Genomic DNA, 26262 nt, shown 5'->3' with positions numbered 1-26262 from the left:
CTACTATTGGCATGGCTGTGATTGGCCAGAGCACCATGTGACCCAGCCTCTATTTAAGCTGGAGTCACATAGCGCCGCCCGTCACTCTGCTCTGATTAGCGTAGGGAGAGGTTGCGGCTGCGACAGTAGGGCGAGATTAGGCAGATTAACTCCTCCAAAGGACTTGATTAACTGATCGATCTGCAGCTGTGGATCATTGAGCTGCTGATCCTCAATTGCTCACTGTTTTTAGGCTGCCCAGACCGTTTGTCAGTCACATTTTTCTGGGGTGATCGGCGGCCATTTTGTGTCTTGTGGTGCGCCAGCACAAGCTGCGACCAAGTGCATTTAACCCTCAATGGTGTGGTTGTTTTTTGGCTAAAGCCTACATCAGGGTGAAGCTGTCACACCAAGTGCATTTAACCAGCAATAGTCTGTTCATTTTTTGGCCATATACAAAATCAGGGGCAAGCTGCGCCTGTCACCAAGTGCATTTAACCCTCAATGGTGTGGTTGTTTTTTGGCTAAAGCCTACATCAGGGTGAAGCTGTCACACCAAGTGCATTTAACCAGCAATAGTCTGTTCATTTTTTGGCCATATACAAAATCAGGGGCAAGCTGCGCCTGTCACCAAGTGCATTTAACCCTCAATGGTGTGGTTGTTTTTTGGCTAAAGCCTACATCAGGGTGAAGCTGTCACACCAAGTGCATTTAACCAGCAATAGTCTGTTCATTTTTTGGCCATATACAAAATCAGGGGCAAGCTGCGCCTGTCACCAAGTGCATTTAACCCTCAATGGTGTGGTTGTTTTTTGGCTAAAGCCTACATCAGGGTGAAGCTGTCACACCAAGTGCATTTAACCAGCAATAGTCTGTTCATTTTTTGGCCATATACAAAATCAGGGGCAAGCTGCGCCTGTCACCAAGTGCATTTAACCCTCAATGGTGTGGTTGTTTTCTGGCTAAAGCCTACATCAGGGTGAAGCTGTCACACCAAGTGCATTTAACCAGCAATAGTCTGTTTATTTTTTGGCCATATACTACATCAGGGGCAAGCTGCGCCCGTCACCAAGTGCATTTAACCCTCAGTAGTGTGGTTGGTCAAGCTGTGACACCAAGTGCATTTAACCAGCAATAGTCTGTTCATTTTTTGGCCATATACTACATCAGGGGCAAGCTGCGCCCGTCACCAAGTGCATTTAACCAGCAATAGTGTGGTTATTTTTTGGCCATATCCCAGTCTAATTCTGTCACTAAATCCATACCGGTCACCCAGCGCCTAAATACTAGGCCTCAAATTTATATCCCGCTAAATCTCTCGTTACCGCTGTCCTGTTGTAGCTGGGAAAGTTATTTAGTGTCCGTCAAAGCACATTTTTTGTTCTGGGTTGAAGTACAATTCCCAATTTAGCAATTTCATAATTTAGTGGTTTCTGCTATATCAGAGCTATTTGAAATCTATCCCTAAAAGGGTATATAATATTCAAGGTGCACATTGGGTCATTCAGAATAACTTCACACACACCCGCTACTGTGTATTTTCAAGTCTAATTCTGTCACTAAACCCATACCTGTCACCCAGCGCCTAAATACTAGGCCTCAAATTTATATCCTGCTAAATCTCTCGTTACCGCTGTCCTGTTGTAGCTGGGAAAGTTATTTAGTGTCCGTCAAAGCACATTTTTTGTTCTGGGTTGAAGTACAATTCCCAATTTAGCAATTTCATAATTTAGTGGTTTCTGCTATATCAGAGCTATTTGAAATCTATCCCTAAAAGGGTATATAATATTCAAGGTGCACATTGGGTCATTCAGAATAACTTCACACACACCCGCTACTGTGTATTTTCAAGTCTAATTCTGTCACTAAACCCATACCTGTCACCCAGCGCCTAAATACTAGGCCTCAAATTTATATCCTGCTAAATCTCTCGTTACCGCTGTCCTGTTGTAGCTGGGAAAGTTATTTAGTGTCCGTCAAAGCACATTTTTTGTTCTGGGTTGAAATACAATTCCCAATTTAGCAATTTCATAATTTAGTGGTTTCTGCTATATCAGAGCTATTTGAAATCTATCCCTAAAAGGGTAGATCATATTGAAGGTGCACATAGGGTCATTCAGAATAACTTCACACACACCCGCTACTGTGTATTTCCAAGTCTAATTCTGTCACTAAACCCATACCTGTCACCCAGCGCCTAAATACTAGGCCTCAAATTTATATCCCGCTAAATCTCTCGTTACCGCTGTCCTGTTGTAGCTGGGAAAGTTATTTAGTGTCCGTCAAAGCACATTTTTTGTTCTGGGTTGAAGTACAATTCCCAATTTAGCAATTTCATAATTTAGTGGTTTCTGCTATATCAGAGCTATTTGAAATCTATCCCTAAAAGGGTATATAATATTCAAGGTGCACATTGGGTCATTCAGAATAACTTCACACACACCCGCTACTGTGTATTTCCAAGTCTAATTCTGTCACTAAACCCATACCTGTCACCCAGCGCCTAAATACTAGGCCTCAAATTTATATCCTGCTAAATCTCTCGTTACCGCTGTACTGTTGTTGCTTGGAAAGATATTTAGTGTCCGTCAAAGCACATTTTTTGTTCTGGGTTGAAGTACAATTCCCAATTTAGCAATTTCATAATTTAGTGGTTTCTGCTATATCAGAGCTATTTGAAATCTATCCCTAAAAGGGTATATAATATTCAAGGTGCACATTGGGTCATTCAGAATAACTTCACACACACCCGCTACTGTGTATTTCCAAGTCTAATTCTGTCACTAAACCCATACCTGTCACCCAGCGCCTAAATACTAGGCCTCAAATTCATATCCAGCTAAATCTGTCGTTAGTGCTGTAGCTGGGCGAGTTATTTAGTGTCCGTTCAAGCACATTTCTTGTTCTGGGTTGAAATACAATTCCCAATTTAGCAATTTCATAATTTAGTGGTTTCTGCTATATCAGAGCTATTTGAAATCTATCCCTAAAAGGGTATATAATATTCAAGGTGCACATTGGGTCATTCAGAATAACTTCACACACACACACGCTTCTGTGCATTTCCAAGTCTAATTCTGTCACTAAATCCATACCGGTCACCCAGCGCCTAAATACTAGGCCTCAAATTTATATCCCGCTGAATTTGAATACAATACATTGGGCCAAATAATATATTTGTTGTTGTGGTGAACCATAACAATGAGAAAAACATCTAGTAAGGGACGCGGACGTGGACATGGTCGTGGTGGTGTTAGTGGACCCTCTGGTGCTGGGAGAGGACGTGGCCGTTCTGCCACATCCACACGTCCTAGTGTACCAACTACCTCAGGTCCCAGTAGCCGCCAGAATTTACAGCGATATATGGTGGGGCCCAATGCCGTTCTAAGGATGGTAAGGCCTGAGCAGGTACAGGCATTAGTCAATTGGGTGGCCGACAGTGGATCCAGCACGTTCACATTATCTCCCACCCAGTCTTCTGCAGAAAGCGCACAGATGGCGCCTGAAAACCAACCCCATCAGTCTGTCACATCACCCCCATGCATACCAGGGAAACTGTCTCAGCCTCAAGTTATGCAGCAGTCTCTTATGCTGTTTGAAGACTCCGCTGGCAGGGTTTCCCAAGGGCATCCACCTAGCCCTTCCCCAGCGGTGAAAGACATAGAATGCACTGACGCACAACCACTTATGTTTCCTGATGATGAGGACATGGGAATACCACCTCAGCATGTCTCTGATGATGACGAAACACAGGTGCCAACTGCTGCGTCTTTCTGCAGTGTGCAGACTGAACAGGAGGTCAGGGATCAAGACTGGGTGGAAGACGATGCAGGGGACGATGAGGTCCTAGACCCCACATGGAATGAAGGTCGTGCCACTGACTTTCACAGTTCGGAGGAAGAGGCAGTGGTGAGACCGAGCCAACAGCGTAGCAAAAGAGGGAGCAGTGGGCAAAAGCAGAACACCCGCCGCCAAGAGACTCCGCCTGCTACTGACCGCCGCCATCTGGGACCGAGCACCCCAAAGGCAGCTTCAAGGAGTTCCCTGGCATGGCACTTCTTCAAACAATGTGCTGACGACAAGACCCGAGTGGTTTGCACGCTGTGCCATCAGAGCCTGAAGCGAGGCATTAACGTTCTGAACCTGAGCACAACCTGCATGACCAGGCACCTGCATGCAAAGCATGAACTGCAGTGGAGTAAACACCTTAAAACCAAGGAAGTCACTCAGGCTCCCCCTGCTACCTCTTCTGCTGCTGCCGCCTCGGCCTATTCTGCTGCTGCCGCCTCGGCCTCTTCCTCCGCCTCTGGAGGAACGTTGGCACCTGCCGCCCAGCAAACAGGGGATGTACCACCAACACCACCACCACCACCTCCGTCACCAAGCGTCTCAACCATGTCACACGCCAGCGTTCAGCTCTCCATCTCACAAACATTTGATAGAAAGCGTAAATTCCCACCTAGCCACCCTCGATCCCTGGCCCTGAATGCCAGCATTTCTAAACTACTGGCCTATGAAATGCTGTCATTTAGGCTGGTGGACACAGACAGCTTCAAACAGCTCATGTCGCTTGCTGTCCCACAGTATGTTGTTCCCAGCCGGCACTACTTCTCCAAGAGAGCCGTGCCTTCCCTGCACAACCAAGTATCCGATAAAATCAAGTGTGCACTGCGCAACGCCATCTGTAGCAAGGTCCACCTAACCACAGATACGTGGACCAGTAAGCACGGCCAGGGACGCTATATCTCCCTAACTGCACACTGGGTAAATGTAGTGGCAGCTGGGCCCCAGGCGGAGAGCTGTTTGGCGCACGTCCTTCCGCCGCCAAGGATCGCAGGGCAACATTCTTTGCCTCCTGTTGCCACCTCCTCCTTCTCGGCTTCCTCCTCCTCTTCTTCCACCTGCTCATCCAGTCAGCCACACACCTTCACCACCAACTTCAGCACAGCCCGGGGTAAACGTCAGCAGGCCATTCTGAAACTCATATGTTTGGGGGACAGGCCCCACACCGCACAGGAGTTGTGGCGGGGTATTGAACAACAGACCGACGAGTGGTTGCTGCCGGTGAGCCTCAAGCCCGGCCTGGTGGTGTGTGATAATGGGCGAAATCTCGTTGCAGCTCTGGGACTAGCCAATTTGACGCACATCCCTTGCTTGGCGCATGTGCTGAATTTGGTGGTGCAGAAGTTCATTCACAACTACCCCGACATGTCAGAGCTGCTGCATAAAGTGCGGGCCGTCTGTTCGCGCTTCCGGCGTTCACATCCTGCCGCTGCTCGCCTGTCTGCGCTACAGCGTAACTTCGGCCTTCCCGCTCACCGCCTCATATGCGACGTGCCCACCAGGTGGAACTCCACCTTGCACATGCTGGACAGACTGTGCGAGCAGCAGCAGGCCATAGTGGAGTTTCAGCTGCAGCACGCACGGGTCAGTCGCACTACAGAACAGCACCACTTCACCACCAATGACTGGGCCTCCATGCGAGACCTGTGTGCCCTGTTGCGCTGTTTCGAGTACTCCACCAACATGGCCAGTGGCGATGACACCGTTATCAGCGTTACAATACCACTTCTATGTCTCCTTGAGAAAACACTTAGGGCGATGATGGAAGAGGAGGTGGCCCAGGAGGAGGAGGAGGAGGAGGAGGAAGAGGGGTCATTTTTAGCACTTTCAGGCCAGTCTCTTCGAAGTGACTCAGAGGGAGGTTTTTGGCAACAGCAGAGGCCAGGTACAAATGTGGCCAGCCAGGGCCCACTACTGGAGGACGAGGAGGACGAGGATGAGGAGGAGGTGGAGGAGGATGAGGATGAAGCATGGTCACAGCGGGGTGGCACCCAACGCAGCTCGGGTCCATCACTGGTGCGTGGCTGGGGGGAAAGGCAGGACGATGACGATACGCCTCCCACAGAGGACAGCTTGTCCTTACCCCTGGGCAGCCTGGCACACATGAGCGACTACATGCTGCAGTGCCTGCGCAACGACAGCAGAGTTGCCCACATTTTAACCTGTGCGGACTACTGGGTTGCCACCCTGCTGGATCCACGCTACAAAGACAATGTGCCCACCTTACTTCCTGCACTGGAGCGTGATAGGAAGATGCGCGAGTACAAGCGCACGTTGGTAGACGCGCTACTGAGAGCATTCCCAAATGTCACAGGGGAACAAGTGGAAGCCCAAGGCCAAGGCAGAGGAGGAGCAAGAGGTCGCCAAGGCAGCTGTGTCACGGCCAGCTCCTCTGAGGGCAGGGTTAGCATGGCAGAGATGTGGAAAACTTTTGTCAACACGCCACAGCTAACTGCACCACCACCTGATACGCAACGTGTTAGCAGGAGGCAACATTTCACTAACATGGTGGAACAGTACGTGTGCACACCCCTCCACGTACTGACTGATGGTTCGGCCCCATTCAACTTCTGGGTCTCTAAATTGTCCACGTGGCCAGAGCTAGCCTTTTATGCCTTGGAGGTGCTGGCCTGCCCGGCAGCCAGCGTTTTGTCTGAACGTGTATTCAGCACGGCAGGGGGCGTCATTACAGACAAACGCAGCCGCCTGTCTACAGCCAATGTGGACAAGCTGACGTTCATAAAAATGAACCAGGCATGGATCCCACAGGACCTGTCAGTCCCTTGTCCAGATTAGACATTAACTACCTCCCCATAACCATATATTATTGGACTCCAGGGCACTTCCTCATTCAATCCTATTTTTATTTTCATTTTACCATTATATTGCAAGGCTACCCAAAGTTGAATGAACCTCTCCTCTGCCTGTGTGCTAGGCCTAAATATATGCCAATGGATTGTTGCAGTGGTGGCTGACGTGAAGCCTCATTCTCTGCTATGACATGCAGACTGATTCTCTGGTGACATGAAGCCAGATTGTCTGTTACGGGACCTCTCTCCTCTGCCTGGGTGCTGGGCCTGAATTTATGACAATGGACTGTTGCAGTGGTGGGTGACGTGAAGCCTGATTCTCTGCTATGACATGCAGACTGATTCTCTGGTGACATGAAGCCAGATCCTCTGTTACGGGACCTCTCTCCTCTGCCTGGGTGCTGGGCCTAAATTTATGAAAATGGACTGTTGCAGTGGTGGGTGACGTGAAGCCTCATTCTCTGCTATGACATGCAGACTGATTCTCTGCTGACATGAAGCCAGATTGTCTGTTACGGGACCTCTCTCCTCTGCCTGTGTGCTAGGCCTAAATATATGCCAATGGATTGTTGCAGTGGTGGCTGACGTGAAGCCTGATTCTCTGCTATGACATGCAGACTGATTCTCTGGTGACATGAAGCCAGATCCTCTGTTACGGGACCTCTCTCCTCTGCCTGGGTGCTGGGCCTAAATTTATGAAAATGGACTGTTGCAGTGGTGGGTGACGTGAAGCCTGATTCTCTGCTATGATATGAAGACTGATTCTCTGCTGACATGAAGCCAGATTGTCTGTTACGGGACCTCTCTCCTCTGCCTGTGTGCTAGGCCTAAATATATGCCAATGGATTGTTGCAGTGGTGGCTGACGTGAAGCCTGATTCTCTGCTATGACATGCAGACTGATTCTCTGGTGACATGAAGCCAGATCCTCTGTTACGGGACCTCTCTCCTCTGCCTGGGTGCTGGGCCTAAATATATGAAAATGGACTGTTGCAGTGGTGGGTGACGTGAAGCCTGATTCTCTGCTATGACATGCAGACTGATTCTCTGGTGACATGAAGCCAGATCCTCTGTTACGGGACCTCTCTCCTCTGCCTGGGTGCTGGGCCTAAATTTATGAAAATGGACTGTTGCAGTGGTGGGTGACGTGAAGCCTCATTCTCTGCTATGACATGCAGACTGATTCTCTGCTGACATGAAGCCAGATTGTCTGTTACGGGACCTCTCTCCTCTGCCTGTGTGCTAGGCCTAAATATATGCCAATGGATTGTTGCAGTGGTGGCTGACGTGAAGCCTGATTCTCTGCTATGACATGCAGACTGATTCTCTGGTGACATGAAGCCAGATCCTCTGTTACGGGACCTCTCTCCTCTGCCTGGGTGCTGGGCCTAAATATCTGACAATGGACTGTTGCATTGGTGGCTGACGTGAAGCCTGATTCTCTGCTATGATATGAAGACTGATTCTCTGCTGACATGAAGCCAGATTGTCTGTTACGGGACCTCTCTCCTCTGCCTGTGTGCTAGGCCTAAATATATGCCAATGGATTGTTGCAGTGGTGGCTGACGTGAAGCCTGATTCTCTGCTATGACATGCAGACTGATTCTCTGGTGACATGAAGCCAGATCCTCTGTTACGGGACCTCTCTCCTCTGCCTGGGTGCTGGGCCTAAATTTATGAAAATGGACTGTTGCAGTGGTGGGTGACGTGAAGCCTCATTCTCTGCTATGACATGCAGACTGATTCTCTGCTGACATGAAGCCAGATTGTCTGTTACGGGACCTCTCTCCTCTGCCTGGGTGCTGGGCCTGAATTTATGACAATGGACTGTTGCAGTGGTGGCTGACGTGAAGCCTGATTCTCTGCTATGATATGAAGACTGATTCTCTGCTGACATGAAGCCAGATTGTCTGTTACGGGACCTCTCTCCTCTGCCTGGGTGCCGGAGCCTAAATATCTGAGAATGGACTGTTCCAGTGGTGGGTAACGGGAAGCCAGATTCTCTGCTATGATATGAAGACTGATTCTCTGCTGACATGAAGCCAGATTGTCTGTTACGGGACCTCTCTCCTCTGCCTGGGTGCTGGGCCTAAATTTATGAAAATGGACTATTACAGTGGTGGGTGACGTGAAGCCTGATTCTCTGCTATGACATGAAGACTGATTCTCTGCTGACATGAAGCCAGATTGTCTGTTACGGGACCTCTCTCCTCTGCCTGGGTGCCGGGGCCTAAATATCTGAGAATGGACTGTTCCAGTGGTGGGTGACGGGAAGCCAGATTCTCTGCTATGGAACCTCTCTCCAATTGATTTTGGTTAATTTTTATTTATTTAATTTTTATTTTAATTAATTTCCCTATCCACATTTGTTTGCAGGGGATTTACCTACATGTTGCTGCCTTTTGCAGCCCTCTAGCCCTTTCCTGGGCTGTTTTACAGCCGTTTTAGTGCCGAAAAGTTCGGGTCCCCATTGACTTCAATGGGGTTCGGGTTCGGGACGAAGTTCGGATCGGGTTCGGATCCCGAACCCGAACATTTCCGGGATGTTCGGCCGAACTTCTCGAACCCGAACATCCAGGTGTTCGCTCAACTCTAATTACGTTCTAGTACACCCAAAGTCATAGTTAATCCGTTCTGTAGGTACTGTGCCGTTAGTATTAGGGTACTTTCACACTAGCGTTTTTCTTTTCCGGTATTAAATTCCATCCTAGGGGCTCAATACCAGAAAAAAAAAAAACTGATCAGTTTTATCCTAATGCATTCTGAATGGAGAGCAATCCGTTCAGTATGCATCAGTTCAGCCCCTCTTACGTTTTTTGGCCGGAGAAAATACCGCAGCAGGCCAAAAATCCTAAACACTTGCCGGATCCGGCATTAATTTCCATTGAAATATATTAGTGCCGGATCCGGTATTAAAATTTCCGCATTGACGGATCCGTTCTTCCGGTCCGCGCATGCACAGACCTTTAAATAAAAATAAATACCGGATCCGTTTTTCCGGATGACATCAGAAAGACGGATCCTGTATTTCAATGCATTTGTCAGATGGATCCGCATATGGATCCGTCTAACAATTACATCCGTTTGCTTCTGGATTTCCGGATCTGGCAGACAGTTCAAGCGAGGGAACTGCCTGCTGGAATTCTCTGCCGCAAGTGTGAAAGTACCCTTACAGGCAGGTTATCACAGTCTACATCACTGTGCAGGGCAGCAATATTCATAGCTAATCCCTTCTGTTAGCTGTCGAAATACTGTGCGTCAGTATTACAGGTTAATAAAAGCATCAGGTCTAATTTATCTCCTTGGAAATCATGCAGTGCCCCAAGATTCACATAGTGGCCATGTGACAGAGTGAGGACAGTGGCGGCAGCAGCAGCGGTGGCAGTAACCATGACAAAGTTAGCCCCATGAGTGGGGAGGGTGGAAGCAGCAGTGGCAATAAGACTGTGTAGACATCACTGTTTAGGCTTCCGTTCTTCCGATTGGTCAGGAGTACATAAAACAAAAAAACAAAAAACAAGCCTGTATTTTGAGCATTCATAAAGCCTCTTTCAGACAGTCATTCATTATTTTGCATTAGTATTTGATCAGTAATTGTAAGCGAAAAAAAGGGGCATGTAAGCTAGGAATAATGAATTTGGGTCCAGTTGGTGGAGTGATTTGTCTGGTAATACCGTCCTAGTTCAGACCATAAATGATTGCAATAACGATGCAGACTCATTTTTTTTGCTAAAAGAACGTATTAGCTACAATGAATTTGGGTCAAGTTGGTGGAGCGATTTGTGTGGTTCATTTCAATACCCAACGACAATCCTTCCTTATGGCAATAATCCAACTGCTATGTTTGATCCATCCATCAAGTTCGGCCCATTTGGTTTTAACCCAAATACAAGGAGTTATTTGACCCCAAGCGATTCGCATCCAACTTCCTGAAGGGCCAAGTCTTCTGTGATGCCCTTCAGTGGTGGATTATTATTGGGGCATTTGGGTCTGTAGCCCTGGGCCCAGCATCGCTGGGGGGGGGGGGGGCAAACGCCAACCCAAATGCCCACAAACTACAGCGGGGCACGGGAGCGCATAGTTCCTTGCCCCGCCGCCTATCACCACCATAGGCTTCAAGCCTGAGGCCCATGTGGTGGTAAAAGCCCGGCGCGGTGTACGCGGTGAAGTCATTGCGCGCCTGCTTCACAATTCTGGACACAGGCAAGTATAAGCCTTTTTTTGTTGTTGTGTGTGTGCCAAATTTGGGGGGCAGAGGAGGACATATTACTACAGGGACAGTGGGGGCAAATGTTTCAATGGGGCCAAATTACTTAAATGGGGGCAGTGTGGGGGAAAACTACTTAATGAAGGGCAGTGTGGGGGCAATTTACTTAATGTGGCAGTGTGGTGGGTTATTACTTGATGGGGCAGTGTGGGGGCAAACTACTACATGGGCAACTATGTGGGGGAAATTACTATATGGGGCAGTGTGGGTAAAATTACTGTATGGAGCAGTTTGGGGGAAATTACTATATGGGGCAGTGTGGGGAAAATTACTATATGGAGCAGTGTGGGGGAAATTACTATATGGGGGCAGTGTGGGGGAAATTACTATATGGAGCAGTGTGGGGAAAATTACTATATGGGGGCAGTGTGGGGGAAATTACTATATGGGGCAGTGTGGGGAAATTACTATATGGGGGCAGTGTGGGGAAAATTACTATATGGAGCAGTGTGGGGAAAATTACTATATGGGGGCAGTGTGGGGGAAATTACTATATGGGGCAGTGTAGGGAAAATTACTATATGGGGTAGTGTAGGGGTGTTGCTATTAGGGCATATTATTTTGGGGGACACTATACAGGCATTTGTACCTGGAGCACAATATTATTACTGGAGGCACTCTAGGGGACATTATAATTGCTGTAGACACTATAGGGACCTTTGGGGGGTAATTTATCAAACTGGTATAAAGTAGAACTGGGTTAGTTACCCATAGCAACATATTCCACCTTTCATTTTTGACAGCTCCTTTGGAAAATGAAAGGTGGAATCTGATTGATTACTATGGGCACCTAACCTAGTTCTACTTTATACCAGTTTGATAAATGACCCCAATCATGAGAAATCTAATGTGTCTGTGTAACAAACTCTGTAGAGACGAGATGCGGCTGAAAGAATTTGTTATGGCGTTCTGGGTCAAAAGGAAGAGAAGAGGAAAGAGAAGGTCTACATGACAGGAGATGTCACTGGATGTAAGCGGTATGTGATGTTGTATCCCCCTATATGTAGAGCTGGCTTACTACTGTGGACTGCGCCTCATCTTCTCCTCCAAGTATTTTTTTATCATAATCATATGCATTTTAAATTTGGCAACAACATTTTTAATTTGTCACCTGCAGTCCTATGTAACAGCCCAGATAACAGTGATAACTTTCTGTGTGCAGATAATGTAGTAGATGTTCCATGCAGTTCTGTGTAACACCCCACATAACAATAGTGGAGAAGGCTTTAACCAGTAGAATAACAAAGATAAATAATCACAGGACTAGATGTGTGTTTGTGCCCTGGGTCTTCATATACAGAGCCTACATGGGAGGTCTCAGGATTTAACTTTCTGATATCATACAAAGTTAGGCCTCATGCACACGACAGTATTTTTTCACGGTCCGCAAAAACGGGGTCCGTAGGTCCGTGACCGTTTTTTCGTCCGTGGGTCTTCCTTGATCTTTGGAGGATCCACGGACATGAAAAAAAGTTGTTTTGGTGTCCGCCTGGCCGTGCGGAGCCAAATGGATCTGTCCTGAATTACAATGCAAGTCAATGGGGACGGATCCGTTTGACGTTGACACAATATGGTGCCATTTCAAACGGATCCGTCCCCATTGACTTTCAATGTAAAGTCTGGAGTTCTTTTATACCATCGGATTGAAGTTTTCTCCAATCCGATGGTATATTTTAACTTGAAGCGTCCCCATCACCATGGGAATGCCTCTATGTTAGAATATACTGTCGGATATGAGCTACATCGTGAAACTCAGATCCGACAGTATATTCTAACACAGAGGCGTTCCCATGGTGATGGTCCCCAGAGGCTTCAGGTTAGAATATACAAAAAAACTGTGTACATGACTGCCCCCTGCTGCCTGGCAGGTGCTGTCAGGCAGCAGGGGGCAGACCCCCCCCCCTGTTTTTAACTCATTGGTGGCCAGTGGGCCCCCCTCCCTCCCCTGTAGTTAACTGGTTGGTGGCCAGTGTGCGCCCCCCCCGCCCCCCCTCCCTCCCTCTATTGTAATAATAGCATTGGTGGCAGTGTGCGCCCCCCCCACCCCCCCTCCCTCCCTCTATATTTTAATAATAGCATTGGTGGCAGTGTGCGCCCCGCCCCCTCCTCCCTCCCTCTTTTGTAATAATAGCATTGGTGGCAGTGTGCGCCCCCCCTCCCTCCCTCTATTGTAATAGCATTGGTGGCAGTGTGCGCCCCCCTCTCCCTCCCTCTATTGTAATAATAGCATTGGTGGCAGTGTGCGCCCCCCCCGCCCCCTCCTCCCTCCCTCTTTTGTAATAATAGCATTGGTGGCAGTGTGCGCCCCCCCCCACCCCCCCTCCCTCCCTCTATTGTAATAATAGCATTGGTGGCAGTGTGCGCCCCGCCCCCTCCTCCCTCCCTCTTTTGTAATAATAGCATTGGTGGCAGTGTGCGCCCCCCCTCCCTCCCTCTATTGTAATAGCATTGGTGGCAGTGTGCGCCCCCCTCTCCCTCCCTCTATTGTAATAATAGCATTGGTGGCAGTGTGCGCCCCCCCCGCCCCCTCCTCCCTCCCTCTTTTGTAATAATAGCATTGGTGGCAGTGTGCGCCCCCCCGCCCTCCCTCTATTGTAATAGCATTGGTGGCAGTGTGCGCGCCCCCTCCCTCCCTCTATTGTAATAATCGCATTGGTGGCAGTGTGCGCCCCCCCCTCCCTCCCTCTATTGTAATAATAGCATTGGTGGCAGTGTGCGCCCCCCCCCCCCCCGATCATTGGTGGCAGCGGAGTAGAAGCATCATACTTACCTGGCTGCTGCGATCTCTGTGTCCGGCCGGGAGCTCCTCCTACTGGTAAGTGACAGGTCTGTGCGGCGCATTGCTGTCACTTACCAGTAGGAGGAGCTCCCGGCCGGACGCAGACATCGCAGCAGCCAGCAGGTAAGTATGAATCTTCTACTATTGCTAAGGCTAAGTAACCATGGCAACCAGGACTGCAGTAGCGTCCTCGTTGCCATAGTTACTGATCGGAGCCCCAGCGATTAAACTGGGACTCCGATCGGAACTCCGCTGCCACCAATGTATTGGGGGGGGGGGGGGGCGCACACTGCCACCAATGTATTAAAACAATAGAGGGAGGAAGGGGGGGGGGGCGCACACTGCCACCAATGTACAAACCGGATTCCAAAAAAGTTGGGACACTATACAAATCGTGAATAAAAACTGAATGCAATTATGTGGAGGTGCCAACTTCTAATATTTTATTCAGAATAGAACATAAATCACGGAACAAAAGTTTAAACTGAGAAAATGTACCATTTTAAGGGAAAAATATGTTGAATCAGAATTTCATGGTGTCAACAAATCCCCAAAAAGTTGGGACAAGGCCATTTTCACCACTGCGTGGCATCTTCCCTTCTTCTTACAACACTCAACAGACGTCTGGGGACCGAGGAGACCAGTTTCTCAAGTTTAGAAATAGGAATGCTCTCCCATTCTTGTCTAATACAGGCCTCTAACTGTTCAATCGTCTTGGGCCTTCTTTGTTGCACCTTCCTCTTTATGATGCGCCAAATGTTCTCTATAGGTGAAAGATTTGGACTGCAGACTGGCCATTTCAGTACCCGGATCTTTCTCCTACGCAGCCATGATGTTGTGATTGATGCAGAATGTGGTCTGGCATTATCTTGTTGAAAAATACAGGGTCTTCCCTGAAAGAGATGACGTCTGGATGGGAGCATATGTTGTTCTAGAACCTGAATATATTTTTCTGCATTGATGGTGCCTTTCCAGACATGCAAGCTGCCCATGCCACACGCACTCATGCAACCCCATACCATCAGAGATGCAGGCTTCTGAACTGAGCGTTGATAACAACTTGGGTTGTCCTTGTCCTCTTTGGTCCGGATGACATGGCGTCCCAGATTTCCAAAAAGAACTTAGAATCATGACTCGTCTGACCACAGAACAGTCTTCCATTTTGCCACACTCCATTTTAAATGATCCCTGGCCCAGTGAAAACGCCTGAGCTTGTGGATCTTGCTTAGAAATGGCATCTTCTGTGCACTGTAGAGTTTCAGCTGGCAACGGCGGATGGCACGGTGGATTGTGTTCACTGACAATGGTTTCTGGAAGTATTCCTGAGCCCATTCTGCGATTTCCTTTACAGTAGCATTCCTGTTTGTGGCGCAGTGTCGTTTAAGGGCCCGGAGATCACGGGCATCCAGTATGGTTTTACGGCCTTGACCCTTACGCACAGAGATTGTTCCAGATTCTCTGAATCTTCGGATGATGTTATGCACAATTGATGATGATAGATGCAAAGTCTTTGCAATTTTTCGCTGGGTAACACCTTTCTGATATTGCTCCACTATCTTTCTGCGCAACATTGTGGGAATTGGTGATCCTCTACCCATGAGTTACTGAGTGAAACTAGAGGTTATAGAAGTATCACCGATATTTCAAGAAACAAAATTTACCAGGGACCCACAGAAGAATCGTGGGGAAATATCCTTTTCTAAAATTTAACTTTTATGAGGTATACAATAAAAATTACAATACACCAAAGGATGTAACAAATTGACAGACGTACATACATATAAGGGGTTCAAGAATAGATACCCCAATGCTGGTGGTGAGGCAAAAGGTAATGAATTGAACTGCTGCGCCTGGGTGGACACCAGCAGCCTTACCTGACCAACCAAGTAGCTCAGATCAGCAGACGTATTGCCTGGGTCAGACGGAGTCCTGTGTAGGCGTGCAGTCAGGGAGGAGGTTCTGTGCCCTATCTCACCCTAAACTTGGGGGAAGGGGTCTGCTCCCATGCTGCCTGTCTACACAGAGCACTCGCCCTTAGAAGGGCGACCCCGTCAGGATACCTGTCCCTAGTTATGGACCTGATCGCTGGCACTAGAATTACTTATTTACTACAGACCTCCCGACGTGGCACGTTTCTGTCGTGTCGACTCCTCAAGGGAAAGCAAGTACATGTAGAAAAAGACTCACTAGATACCAATTGTATCCGCAGGTAAAAAGATGCAGACTCTGCGGTCAAATGGTACTAGAAAGAAAAAAGGGGGGCTCAGATGGTTTAGATCTCAGCCTAGACTATATGACATCCGTGGTGCAGGACTGCCATGTTGCGGAGGGAGTGATAACCCTCTGCTCTTAGGTGTGTAAGGATATGGTGGTCCTCTCTCAAGGTAATGTCCCTATGATTTAGGGGGTTCCTCAGCCAATACGTGTCTTGTGTGCATCCGTGTTCCTTCACGGACCCATTGACTTGAATGGGTCCGTGAACCGTTGTCCGTCAAAAAAATAGGACAGGTCATATTTTTTTGATGGACAGGATACACGGATCACGGTCTCAGCTGCAAAACGGAGCATTTTCCGATTTTTCCACGGACCCATTGAAAGTCAATGGGTCAGCGAAAAAAAAACTGAAAACGGCACAACGGCCACGGATGCACACAACGGTCGTGTGCATGAGGCCTTAACAACACAATTCTACAAATAAAGTGACCTGTTTCAAAGTTAAAAACACAGTAAAGTGTTCCAGATCCCATTGCCCCATTACTCATGAAGACACAAGTTCACAACCAATGGTCCTGTTGAACTAGCTGATAAGCATTTACCATTCATATGCATAAATATACATTGAACAAAAATATAAATGCAACACTTTTGGTTTTGCTCCCATTTTGCATGAGCTCAACTCAAAGATCTGAAACATTTTCTACAAACACAAAAGACCCTTTACTCTCGAATATTGTTCACAAATCTGTCTAAATCTGTGTTAGTGAGCACTTCTCCTTTGCCGAGATAATCCATCCCACCTCACAGGTGTGGCATATCAAGGTGCTGATTAGACAGCATGAATATCGCACAGGTGTGCCTTAGACTGCCCACAATAAAAGGCCACTCTGAAATGTGCAGTTTGATCACACAGCACAATGCCACAGATGTCACAACGTTTGAGGGAGCGTGCAATTGGCATGCGGACTGCAGGAATGTCTACCAGAGCTGTTACCCATGCAATGAACGTTACCACGGACTGTAATGCAATTCTATTTACTCCATCATCATAGAAGTATATGCCCTGCAAAACGGATCCGTCCCGTTTCTTTTAGGCAGGGGAGGACTCCCCTGCATAACGGAAATTGGACGGATCCGTTTTGCAGCTCATAGACTTCTATTATGACGGAATGAATAACGGAATGCCTCTAAAGGCATTCCGTTATGCATTCAGTCATAGAATTGCGTTATGGTCCGTGGTAACGGAATCCATAACGCAATTCACCTTTTACCAACAAAGTGTTAACGAATTTCATAAGCAGAAATACGCTCATCTCTATTCCTCACTTCTTTTGAAATTAGTAATATAGCTTTCACATACTGGGGATGATTTATCAAAACTGGTGTAAAGCAGAACTGGCTTAGTTGTCCACAGCAACCAAATAGGTTTCACCTTTCATTTTTCAGAGCTTCTTTGGAAAATGAAAGGTGGAATCTGATTGATTGCTATGTACAAGTTAGTTTTCCTTTGCACTGGTTGTGTTCAGCTCTTTATGTTCCTCTAAGGCTATGTTCATACATAGCGAATACACTGCTGATTATCTGTCTAGAATTGCAGGTAGAAAATCTGCAGTGTAATACAGCAGCAGCAAAGTGAATGAGGGTTTAACAAAATTCATCTACACGCCATGAAAAAAAAAAAATATTCCTGCGGAGACGGACATTGGCATTTTAAATCCACAGCTCTTCAATTCTTTCTTTTGCATTTTCGTTGCAGATTTCCCCACTGTCAATGTTACAGATTCACCATGGATTTCTCGCTGCTTCAAAATATACATGTATTGTAATGTATATGAATTCTGCCATGGATTTCAACAAAGAATTTGCAGCAAAATCCGCTACATATTTTTTTCTAGTAAATGTGGGAATATCCTAATAATTTGCTAATAATTTTAAGCAATGAAATTATCTTAGTCTCTCACATGCAATCTAATAGTCAGTTAAAGGAGTTTTTAAGATAACAGTGAGTCCTTATCATCTAGGTCACAAACTTACCTATCTGGGCTCCAGCGCTAAGCCACGCAACAACATCCTTAACAACAGGATGCAATGCTCTGTCCCCACAGCGGGCATGTTCTGGAGGAGATTAGCAGTGGGCTGATTTCTCAGCAGCTCTATTCCCATTTGCTAATGCTTCTGTCTGATGGATTGCAGAGTCATTAACGCATCAGGTTCTGATCCTGGGACTCGGTGCTCTATTTAAACCCATTCCTGACCATATAACAGTGCCAATGACAAGTCGTGTTCCCGATTCCTGTGTTTATTGGATTGCTCATTCCTCTGACCCCAGACTTGTTTTCTGACCACTCTGTCTCTCATTTGGAACTGAATTGTCCATCTAGTTCTGATCTCAGCTTGTGTCCTGAACCCTCTGTCTCTTGTTTGGTACTGCATAGCTTGTCTGGTTCTGACCGATTTATGCACGATCATGTTTTTGTGTTCTTTTTTCTCTTGGCGTTTGTCTGTCTCTACACATAAGTAGCGCAGGGGCTGTTGACCAGTTTCGGTCTTGCTACCTATGGCTTGTACTGCAAGTAGGTAGGAAAAGTGGGCTAGGTACTAGGTCAGAGCTCAATGTCTGTCCCTACCTACAGGCGTTACAATCTACTTAGCCTCTGTATAACATCAGAATACAGTGGGAGAGATTTATCAAAATTGGTCCAAAGGAAAACTGGCTTAGTTGTCCATGACAACCAATTTGCTTGATCCTTTCATTTTCCAAAGAAGCTCTGAAAAATGAAAAGTGAAAGCTGAATGGTTGCTATGGGCAACTAAGCCAGTTTTCCTTTGCACCACTCTTGATAAATCTCCCCTTATTGCAATAAGAAATTGGTCAAAAATAGACAGCAACTCAATAGAGCTCTTCATGGGGTGTGTTAATAATATAAAGTCAATTTTTTGCAAATTTATCATTGCTTCAAATTTCAAGGTCAACTTTTAAAATCTGAAATTGTCCTGTAGTGGTTCAGTTCCCACCACCTGAGGCAGCAGGAACTTGAACAAGTGTGTTCTAGATGTCCCATATGTCTATGTATGTGCATGTACAGTATATATGGATTTTAATAACCTCCTTTGTCTTTTAAAAAACCATGTCATACTTTATAAGAAAATTAAGTAATGAATGTGTTATATAAAGGCATGTGTAGCTTTAGCATTGCACGTCGGTGTGAATGATGGAACTGGTTAGTTCTGACTATAATAAATAATGGCTGCAACACAATTTGCTGAACACTATAATATTCTGCAGAAACATAGGATTCTGACAGCAGGTAAAGATTGATCCATGCGTCAAGCCCGCACATGTTATTTATTAATGACTGTCTGGCAGGGGTTGATTCTGTCACTCAATCTACTTTGGTCAAAGTCCAGCAATTCAGCTTCCCAGCCAGTGTAACGTAGAACCTTGTTACTGACTTGGAAATAGCCACATGTACAGTCCTATAGGACAACTCACAAACCATGTTAGAAAATATCATTTTCCAATCTGTCAGGTAATAATCCTCATCCTGATTGTGAAATTATTTATCACGTAAAGGAATATTATACAAGATACTCAACGTGTAAAGGCTGTATGAGGTATCATGCGGCACTGTTGACCATGGTCTGTGGCTTTAATTCCAACTCAGTCCCATGTACTTTCCTTTTGTATGGACGAATATGAGTGAATTGCAATTAAGGGGGGTATTTTTTTAAAGAAATTGTCTAGAACTTTAATAAAGAAATTTGATTCACCTCTACCAATCCCCACCACTGTCGTTGCACCACATCTTTGGTCCTCACTAAGGCCAGTGATTGGCTGAGCAGGCCTTCATTAGAGTTTTAGGCATATTGAGCCAGGACAGGAAGTGTTGCGCAGTGGGGAATGGAGCAGCATGAGATTGGTGGAGCAATGCTTCTGTTATTGCTGTGGTCCATTCCCACCTCTACTCTACTCCACTTGGTAGGCATAACTGCCACTCTGCTCACCCACTCCGCTGCTCCAGATTCTCAGTGGTTCAGACCTGTTGGTATCCCTTTCTTCCTGCAAGGGGGCCTGGCCGCTGGAGTAGCTCTGACCCTCCCTTCCACACAGGCCGAAGCCTGGTTCCTGTATGTGCTCTGGTCTATGCCCATATGGCTCTTAAAGGGCCAGCATGCACCATAAATTTCCCCAACAATGGCTGACCACTTTAGCCTGAGGTACTTTAGCCTTTTTTTATGTGATGTTGCCTAGGCAATATGTTCTAGTTCTCTAGGTTCCTGCAAAGGCGCGCCACTTGTCTTATTTCACTCTCCTGTGTACCAAGTTCTGCCTGAATCTGGATTTGACCCTTCACTGCCTGACCTGACTTCTGCCTGATGTTTGTACTGACCCTGGACTGCCTCCCCTGACCCTTAGACTGACCTTGAATTGCATGAATTTTTCTTGCCCTGACCTTGGCTTGTCCATAACAACGGCTTTTGCCTGTTCCCCAACAGTTTCTCTTGACCCCTGTGGATCAGTTGTTAACCAAAGATACTCTAAGAGGCAGCAGCCTGGTGGATCCCCTGCAAAAGAGTCCAGATAGCTGAAAAGGGTACAGACATGGGGAACCTTTTAGATCAACTTCATAGTTGCTTGTTTGTTACTTTTAACATGTTCTGGCCTCTTTGTTTTCAAATCTTCTCTCAAAACTCCCTTTAAAACGTCTAAATACTGGAAGGAAAATGCCCACAAACCTCTTTTCTTTAAGAGGCATTCACATGACTGTATCCGATTTGCAGATCTACAAAACACAGATACGGTCACGTGCGTTCCACATTTTGTGGATAAGCACGTTCTGCCCTTTGTTAGAATTGCCTATTCTTGTCCGCAAAACAAACAAGAATTGGACATGTTCAAATTTTTTTTATTGCTGGGCCGAGGAATGGACATATGGATGATTAAAATGAATGGGTCCACATCCGATCAACAAAACGTTGCTCTGTCTTGGTCATGGAGGGGTGTGTGAAAAGGGAAACAAGTACGAAAGTATAGTCCGACAGTTACTCATACAAACCAATCAGATTCCTCCTTCATATCTGGTATCTCATTGCAGTACTTAACAATGCCTCCTTATGCTCTCTCATGAGTAGCTTATCCAATAATCTTGTGTTCCAGTAATAATTTTATGTTAAGGGCAAGCCAAGAGGAATATGGAGGAGGCGAGGATACTTGACTTTGTTTCTTTGTGCTCAAGAGCTAAGAAGATGAAACTCTGCAGTCATTAGACAATGGTATTGCACTTAGCAAATGACCTGTAGCTCCATGCATACAGAAACAATTACTGTATGTGCTTGGTTTTACAAGGATTACTTAGTATGGTTATGGGTTTATGAAAAGAAAATCAGGTCAGATGGTTACTAATGGCTGCCTTAGCCTTAATGGCACTACTGTACTTTAGATAATATTAGAAGTATGATTTGAGCATATGATTCCTAGAAATGAGCAGCATCTCACGTTCCTTGACCCATATGGACTAGAACATGGGCCACTTCCCTTTATCCCATTTAGACTGTCAGATGCAACTGATTGTAGAGTAACACAGGGTGCATCTAAAAAGTGCACTGCTAGTCCTCATGGCCTGGGTATTACCACACGTAAAGGCAGATGCTTTGAACTTCATTCCATACATCAATGATTGTATTATTTAGGCACCATTTGGTAACCATAAGAGGGGAAGGCCCATAGAAGTTATTGCACAGGGCACAAGCCAACCTAAGGCTTGCTTTGGCCACATTATGCCTGTTATTGTTGAGGGGTCCTGTCATATTGGTGGCCTATCCTAAGAATAGGACAACGACATCTAAATGGCGTGGGTACAACATCCTGCACTCCTGTCAATCAGCTGTTCTGCAGTATCTCCGGCTATGGAGATAGGCACCAGAACTATAGCTCCATCCATTGTGCAGTGGATGGAGCTGGTTACAGCAGTGCTGTCCACCCTTTCACTACACGCAATAGATAGAGCTCTACTTTCAGTGCCAATGCTACTGGAGCACAGAGAGACCTGTCCTTGGTGCTGAAATTTCAAAGACATTCTAGCGCTTAAGCAGTCAGAGAACTGGTGTCATCAGAGCACAGAATTAGTTTCTTCCAATTTCTATGTAATTCATACATGTGAACATTTTTCTTCAGCTTGGCAGCATCAGTTATGTCATAAAACCATAATGTATGCAACTTCAAAAAGAAATAAGGGGTATGCTTGTGGCTTGAGTTAAAGGGGTTGGCTCATACTCAACCTAGAGATATGTCGCCAATGTAATGTTATCAATGTCAGATAGATGCAGGTCCTACCTCTGAGACCAGCTCCTATCTACAGAAGCACCCAAAGTGAAGCAGAGCACACCGCGGATGCACAGCATGCTCTTCATTCATTGCTATGGGAGTTTCAAAAAGTGAGCTCCGCTATTTTCAGCAGCCCCATGGCAGTGAATGGAGGGTAGTTGCACATGCTTGGCTGCCCTCCGTTCACTTTGTGGGTCCTGTTCTGGAGAAAGCAGTGGGACCCGCACCTATCTTACATTGATGGCATATCTGAGCGATATACCATCCATGTATGAGAGGAGAGAACCTCTTTAACTGCGAAGCTCTGAACACACTTGTACTAGTTCTTTTGTACCAATTTTCCATCGCTTTTTCATGGTCAGAATAGTGTAGCATGCCCCAATCCAGTACAATAAATGGTGACAGACAGATCCATTATGTGTCACACTACAAGTGAAGTAACAGATCCATAATTTCCGTAAAATAAAAGCAATGATCTTGTGAGAACAGATCCTTAATGCTAAATCTAAATTTAAAACTTAAATGATAATATGAAACATGTATCCGCTTTAACATTTTAAGAGGTTCATGTGGGAATATAAAAATCCAGTTTCCTAATATTTTCTGATAGCTGATGTGGGGGACTGGAGATTTAGATTTGTCTCATGCACCTCTTTCATAGATGTCGGATCTTTCAACATCCATAGGAACAATATATAGAAAGTCAAACAGTGCTGGAGCACCTCCTCCCTCCCTCTCACATCTGCAGTCCCAGAGATCAGAGCTCAAAACCATAGAATTGTAGCACAAAGCAATATAAGATAGATATTTTCATTCTTAATTCAGATGTAGAATATGCAAGTTTAGTATTCACAACTGTTTCCTGGGATCTATATTGCCTTTAGCCTTCTACAAGAGACAGTCATATATAAAAGTAGGAATTTTATTGCTGGCACCATGGATAGACTCTAACCTTATCTACCTAAACTTACAGATAACTTTTCAGAATAAGATGCCATATGTGTATAAATGATTTAGCACTGCATTCTTACATGACTTTGCAATATTACAGGACTTGTATCTGGCATTTTTAGCAGTTTCCTATTTTGCACCTGCATCTCAAATGAGACTAGTTGTAATTATGTCTACCCATAGACTGTACATAGAGACAGCAGATTCTAATCCCTAGCTTTCTGCCTTTCGCATTCACCATATAGGACATTATACAAGTACTGAGCAGTATAGATGTGAATAAAGCACTTGGGGTGATGTAACACTTGCTATCAGCTGCTGAACCATGTTTATCTCAGTTTTTCTCTACACTTCCTCCTCCCCCTCCATAGGACTTCTATAGGATGATATAATCTAATCCTTCACTGAGCAGGCAGCACAAGAAGGGATTCACATGAATTTCAGAGACAGCGTTGGTTTAGAAATGGAGGGGACAGCTGATAACTCTGAAATAAGCCATTTTTATTTGATAAGATATATTATAAAGTTCCTTATATTCACCTGTACTAATGATTTTATTCAACGTTGTGTAAATAATACTCAAGTAGTTTTATTTGACTACACTACTGTGTAAATCATATAACTTTACATGATGCACAAAAAGCCCCCCAGAAAACAAATAAGGGCCTCACAGCAAATTGTTTGCAAGCAATGACCCTTGCCCCGGGAGCCCAAATATCAGACATTACCTGCAATCCATCTGGCTGGTAGACAAACATGTTCAAATTGAATTTGTATATGAAAATGTGACTTCAATGGAGAGGGGATTTTAAGCTGCACTTGATTGCAATGCAAATTCACTAAGCAAATTTTCCAGACTTTGATGGAGAAAAGAGACGGCAACAAAATCCATGAAATTGAAATGGAATATATGATGTGAATGTTCTCTCGTGCTTTTAATGACTAGACCTCTATTACTCCTAGCAGCGTGATTACCCTGAGGTATAACATGTCTCAGGTTTTTCCTCTCAAACCTCATCTCGTGAGTATCACCTCTCAGTGTTTGATTCGCCCACGTGTTCCCCCCTCAGGCATTTGTCTCCGTCTACTCTCCCCCAGGCATTGACTTCTCCCTTGTGAGGACGCTGTGTCCTCCTTACGCTCTCTCCCCTTCAGGCACTGTTCTGCGAGTTTACCCTTTACAAGCAGCCCCCACCCCTGGTTCCTCTCTTACGTCTGAAGAGCTCTCGTCTTTGTCGCATGTCTCCTTACCTTCCCCACATAAAGTGGTTCTGTCCCTGTATATTCCTCCACCACAAAGAACTGATTCCACACCCAGCCACGCTTTACCCGTCCAGACACCTCTAACGACAATCCTGTCTCCATGGAAACCATTCCCAAGAGCTTCTGGCTGCAGAAAATCAGCACCACAGTCCAGGCAAAGCCTTGTGCAGCCATCCCAAGTCCACAGGATCCTTGGGGCCTCACATCACGCAGGGAGGATAGGTACACCAGGTGCCATAGTGGAGCATAGGAACTTCATTCTTCTTTCACTGGTTCGTAGAGGTTCTCTCAAGACATTGTCCAAGAATGTGAAGCCACTAGTTGCTGCAACAGGTCAACGATCCAAAGCTGGAGGTATAACCGAAAGGACTCTGTCCGTCTATGATTATGCGATGACGAGCTGTATACCAGATGATCTATACGATGGCAAGCTGTATACCAGATGTTTCAGGATTTTGCATGGGATGGAGAAGATTTTCTACAGAAAATACCATGCTGCCTTAGGATACTTTTGTCTATACTTTGATTTCCTGCGGCACAGCGGAGGCATTCATTGTGCATTTGCACACAGTAGGCACGTAGGATGTCTACTACAATACACCAATGATAATGAACTTCTGCAGGTACTGTAATGAACTTGCACTACGAGCTGTCCTCCACTGTCGTGTAATAGACTGAAGTTCCTCTTTTGAACAGCTAGACCCAGCTGTTCTGTGATAAAATGTTCCTCTGTACAATACGAGGCTGGAATGTGCTGCGCGGTATTAAAAGCCACTCAGCTGGTGTGTACAGTGCGTCCAGGTAATTAAGATATCTCAGGAAATTCAGATTGCACTAATAGGATAGGCACAGCTGTTTTCAGAATATTCCCTTACAAACCACAAGACAAGGCTAGTCAACAATGCAACGCACTGGAGTGCGCCACCATCTATAAAAGTAAAGTGGTCCTACAGAAACTTATGTAGGATTCTAGTAGGGATTGTAATCCCTATGGCTGGTGGTTAAAATAACATTGTGATGGATTTATGTAAGATAGTGGTCCTGTACATAGCTTATCTGACACATTATAATTTACTGGAAGGAGGCCACACGGGAAGGATGTGAAGCTTGGGATCCTTGGCTTGGATGGGAATATACTAAAAATAGAAGGATGGAAGTATCAAGTGCCTTACGAAGAAGTGGAAGCTGAGTTTTAGGGTTCTCCAGGCCACTCGTCGTTCTCTGCTGAGGGTTTTACATTGAGCCATCCATGTTGCTTCCCTTAGAACGTTTAGGAAGATATCTCATAGAGGTTTGAGGTTGGCCTTGTCCCTCGTTGGAGAGTTTGAGACGTTAATTGCCCATTCGTAAGAAGACAGGGGCAGATCTGTCCTTGGTGCTGAAATTGCATGAAAATGCTCTGGTGGCAGATGAGCAGACAGAGACCTGATGAGAAAAACACAAAAAAATACAAAATCAATTCTCTTTAATAGCAATTATCTTAGGTCATCGTACCACATTAATACAAGCGATGCCACATCTGTTCTAATTAAAATCATGGAAATGTATATGAGGAAACCCGCAGTTTTTGTATCTCCAGTAGTGTAATTAGATATGGAAACAATGCTTTATTAATTTAATATGGAAATTATTTTTTTCAAGGCACACTAGAATAAGACCAAGTGCTCATATTTATAGAAAATGGCTAAGTGCCATAGAGGATGCCCCTGTAGGCCCAAGGAGAATATTTAATATATCTGCTATTCTGAAATATCTTAAAAAGACTTGTGTTTTTCATGAAGTAACAATCCAGGAGCATCTTTTCTTAGAACTCTGTACTGACCCTCTGT

General features: G+C 45.7%; 1 protein-coding gene across 1 annotated transcript in view; it reads right to left on the bottom strand.

The window, feature by feature from the left end:
• Window positions 1–24963, bottom strand: part of CDH22 (cadherin 22) — a 157879-nt gene extending 132916 nt beyond the window's left edge. Inside the window, exon 1 of the mRNA XM_044297318.1 lies at window positions 24422–24963. Within this exon, the coding sequence (XP_044153253.1) occupies window positions 24422–24607 (186 nt within the window). The 5' untranslated portion in view covers window positions 24608–24963. The remainder of the gene's footprint in view (window positions 1–24421) is intronic.
• Between the last annotated feature and the right edge of the window lie 1299 nt (window positions 24964–26262).

Source organism: Bufo gargarizans, chromosome 6 (assembly GCF_014858855.1).
Source record: "Bufo gargarizans isolate SCDJY-AF-19 chromosome 6, ASM1485885v1, whole genome shotgun sequence".
Classification (NCBI taxonomy): domain Eukaryota; kingdom Metazoa; phylum Chordata; class Amphibia; order Anura; family Bufonidae; genus Bufo; species Bufo gargarizans.
Note: the sequence above shows the minus strand (reverse complement) of the source record. Positions and strands in the feature narration are given on the sequence as shown.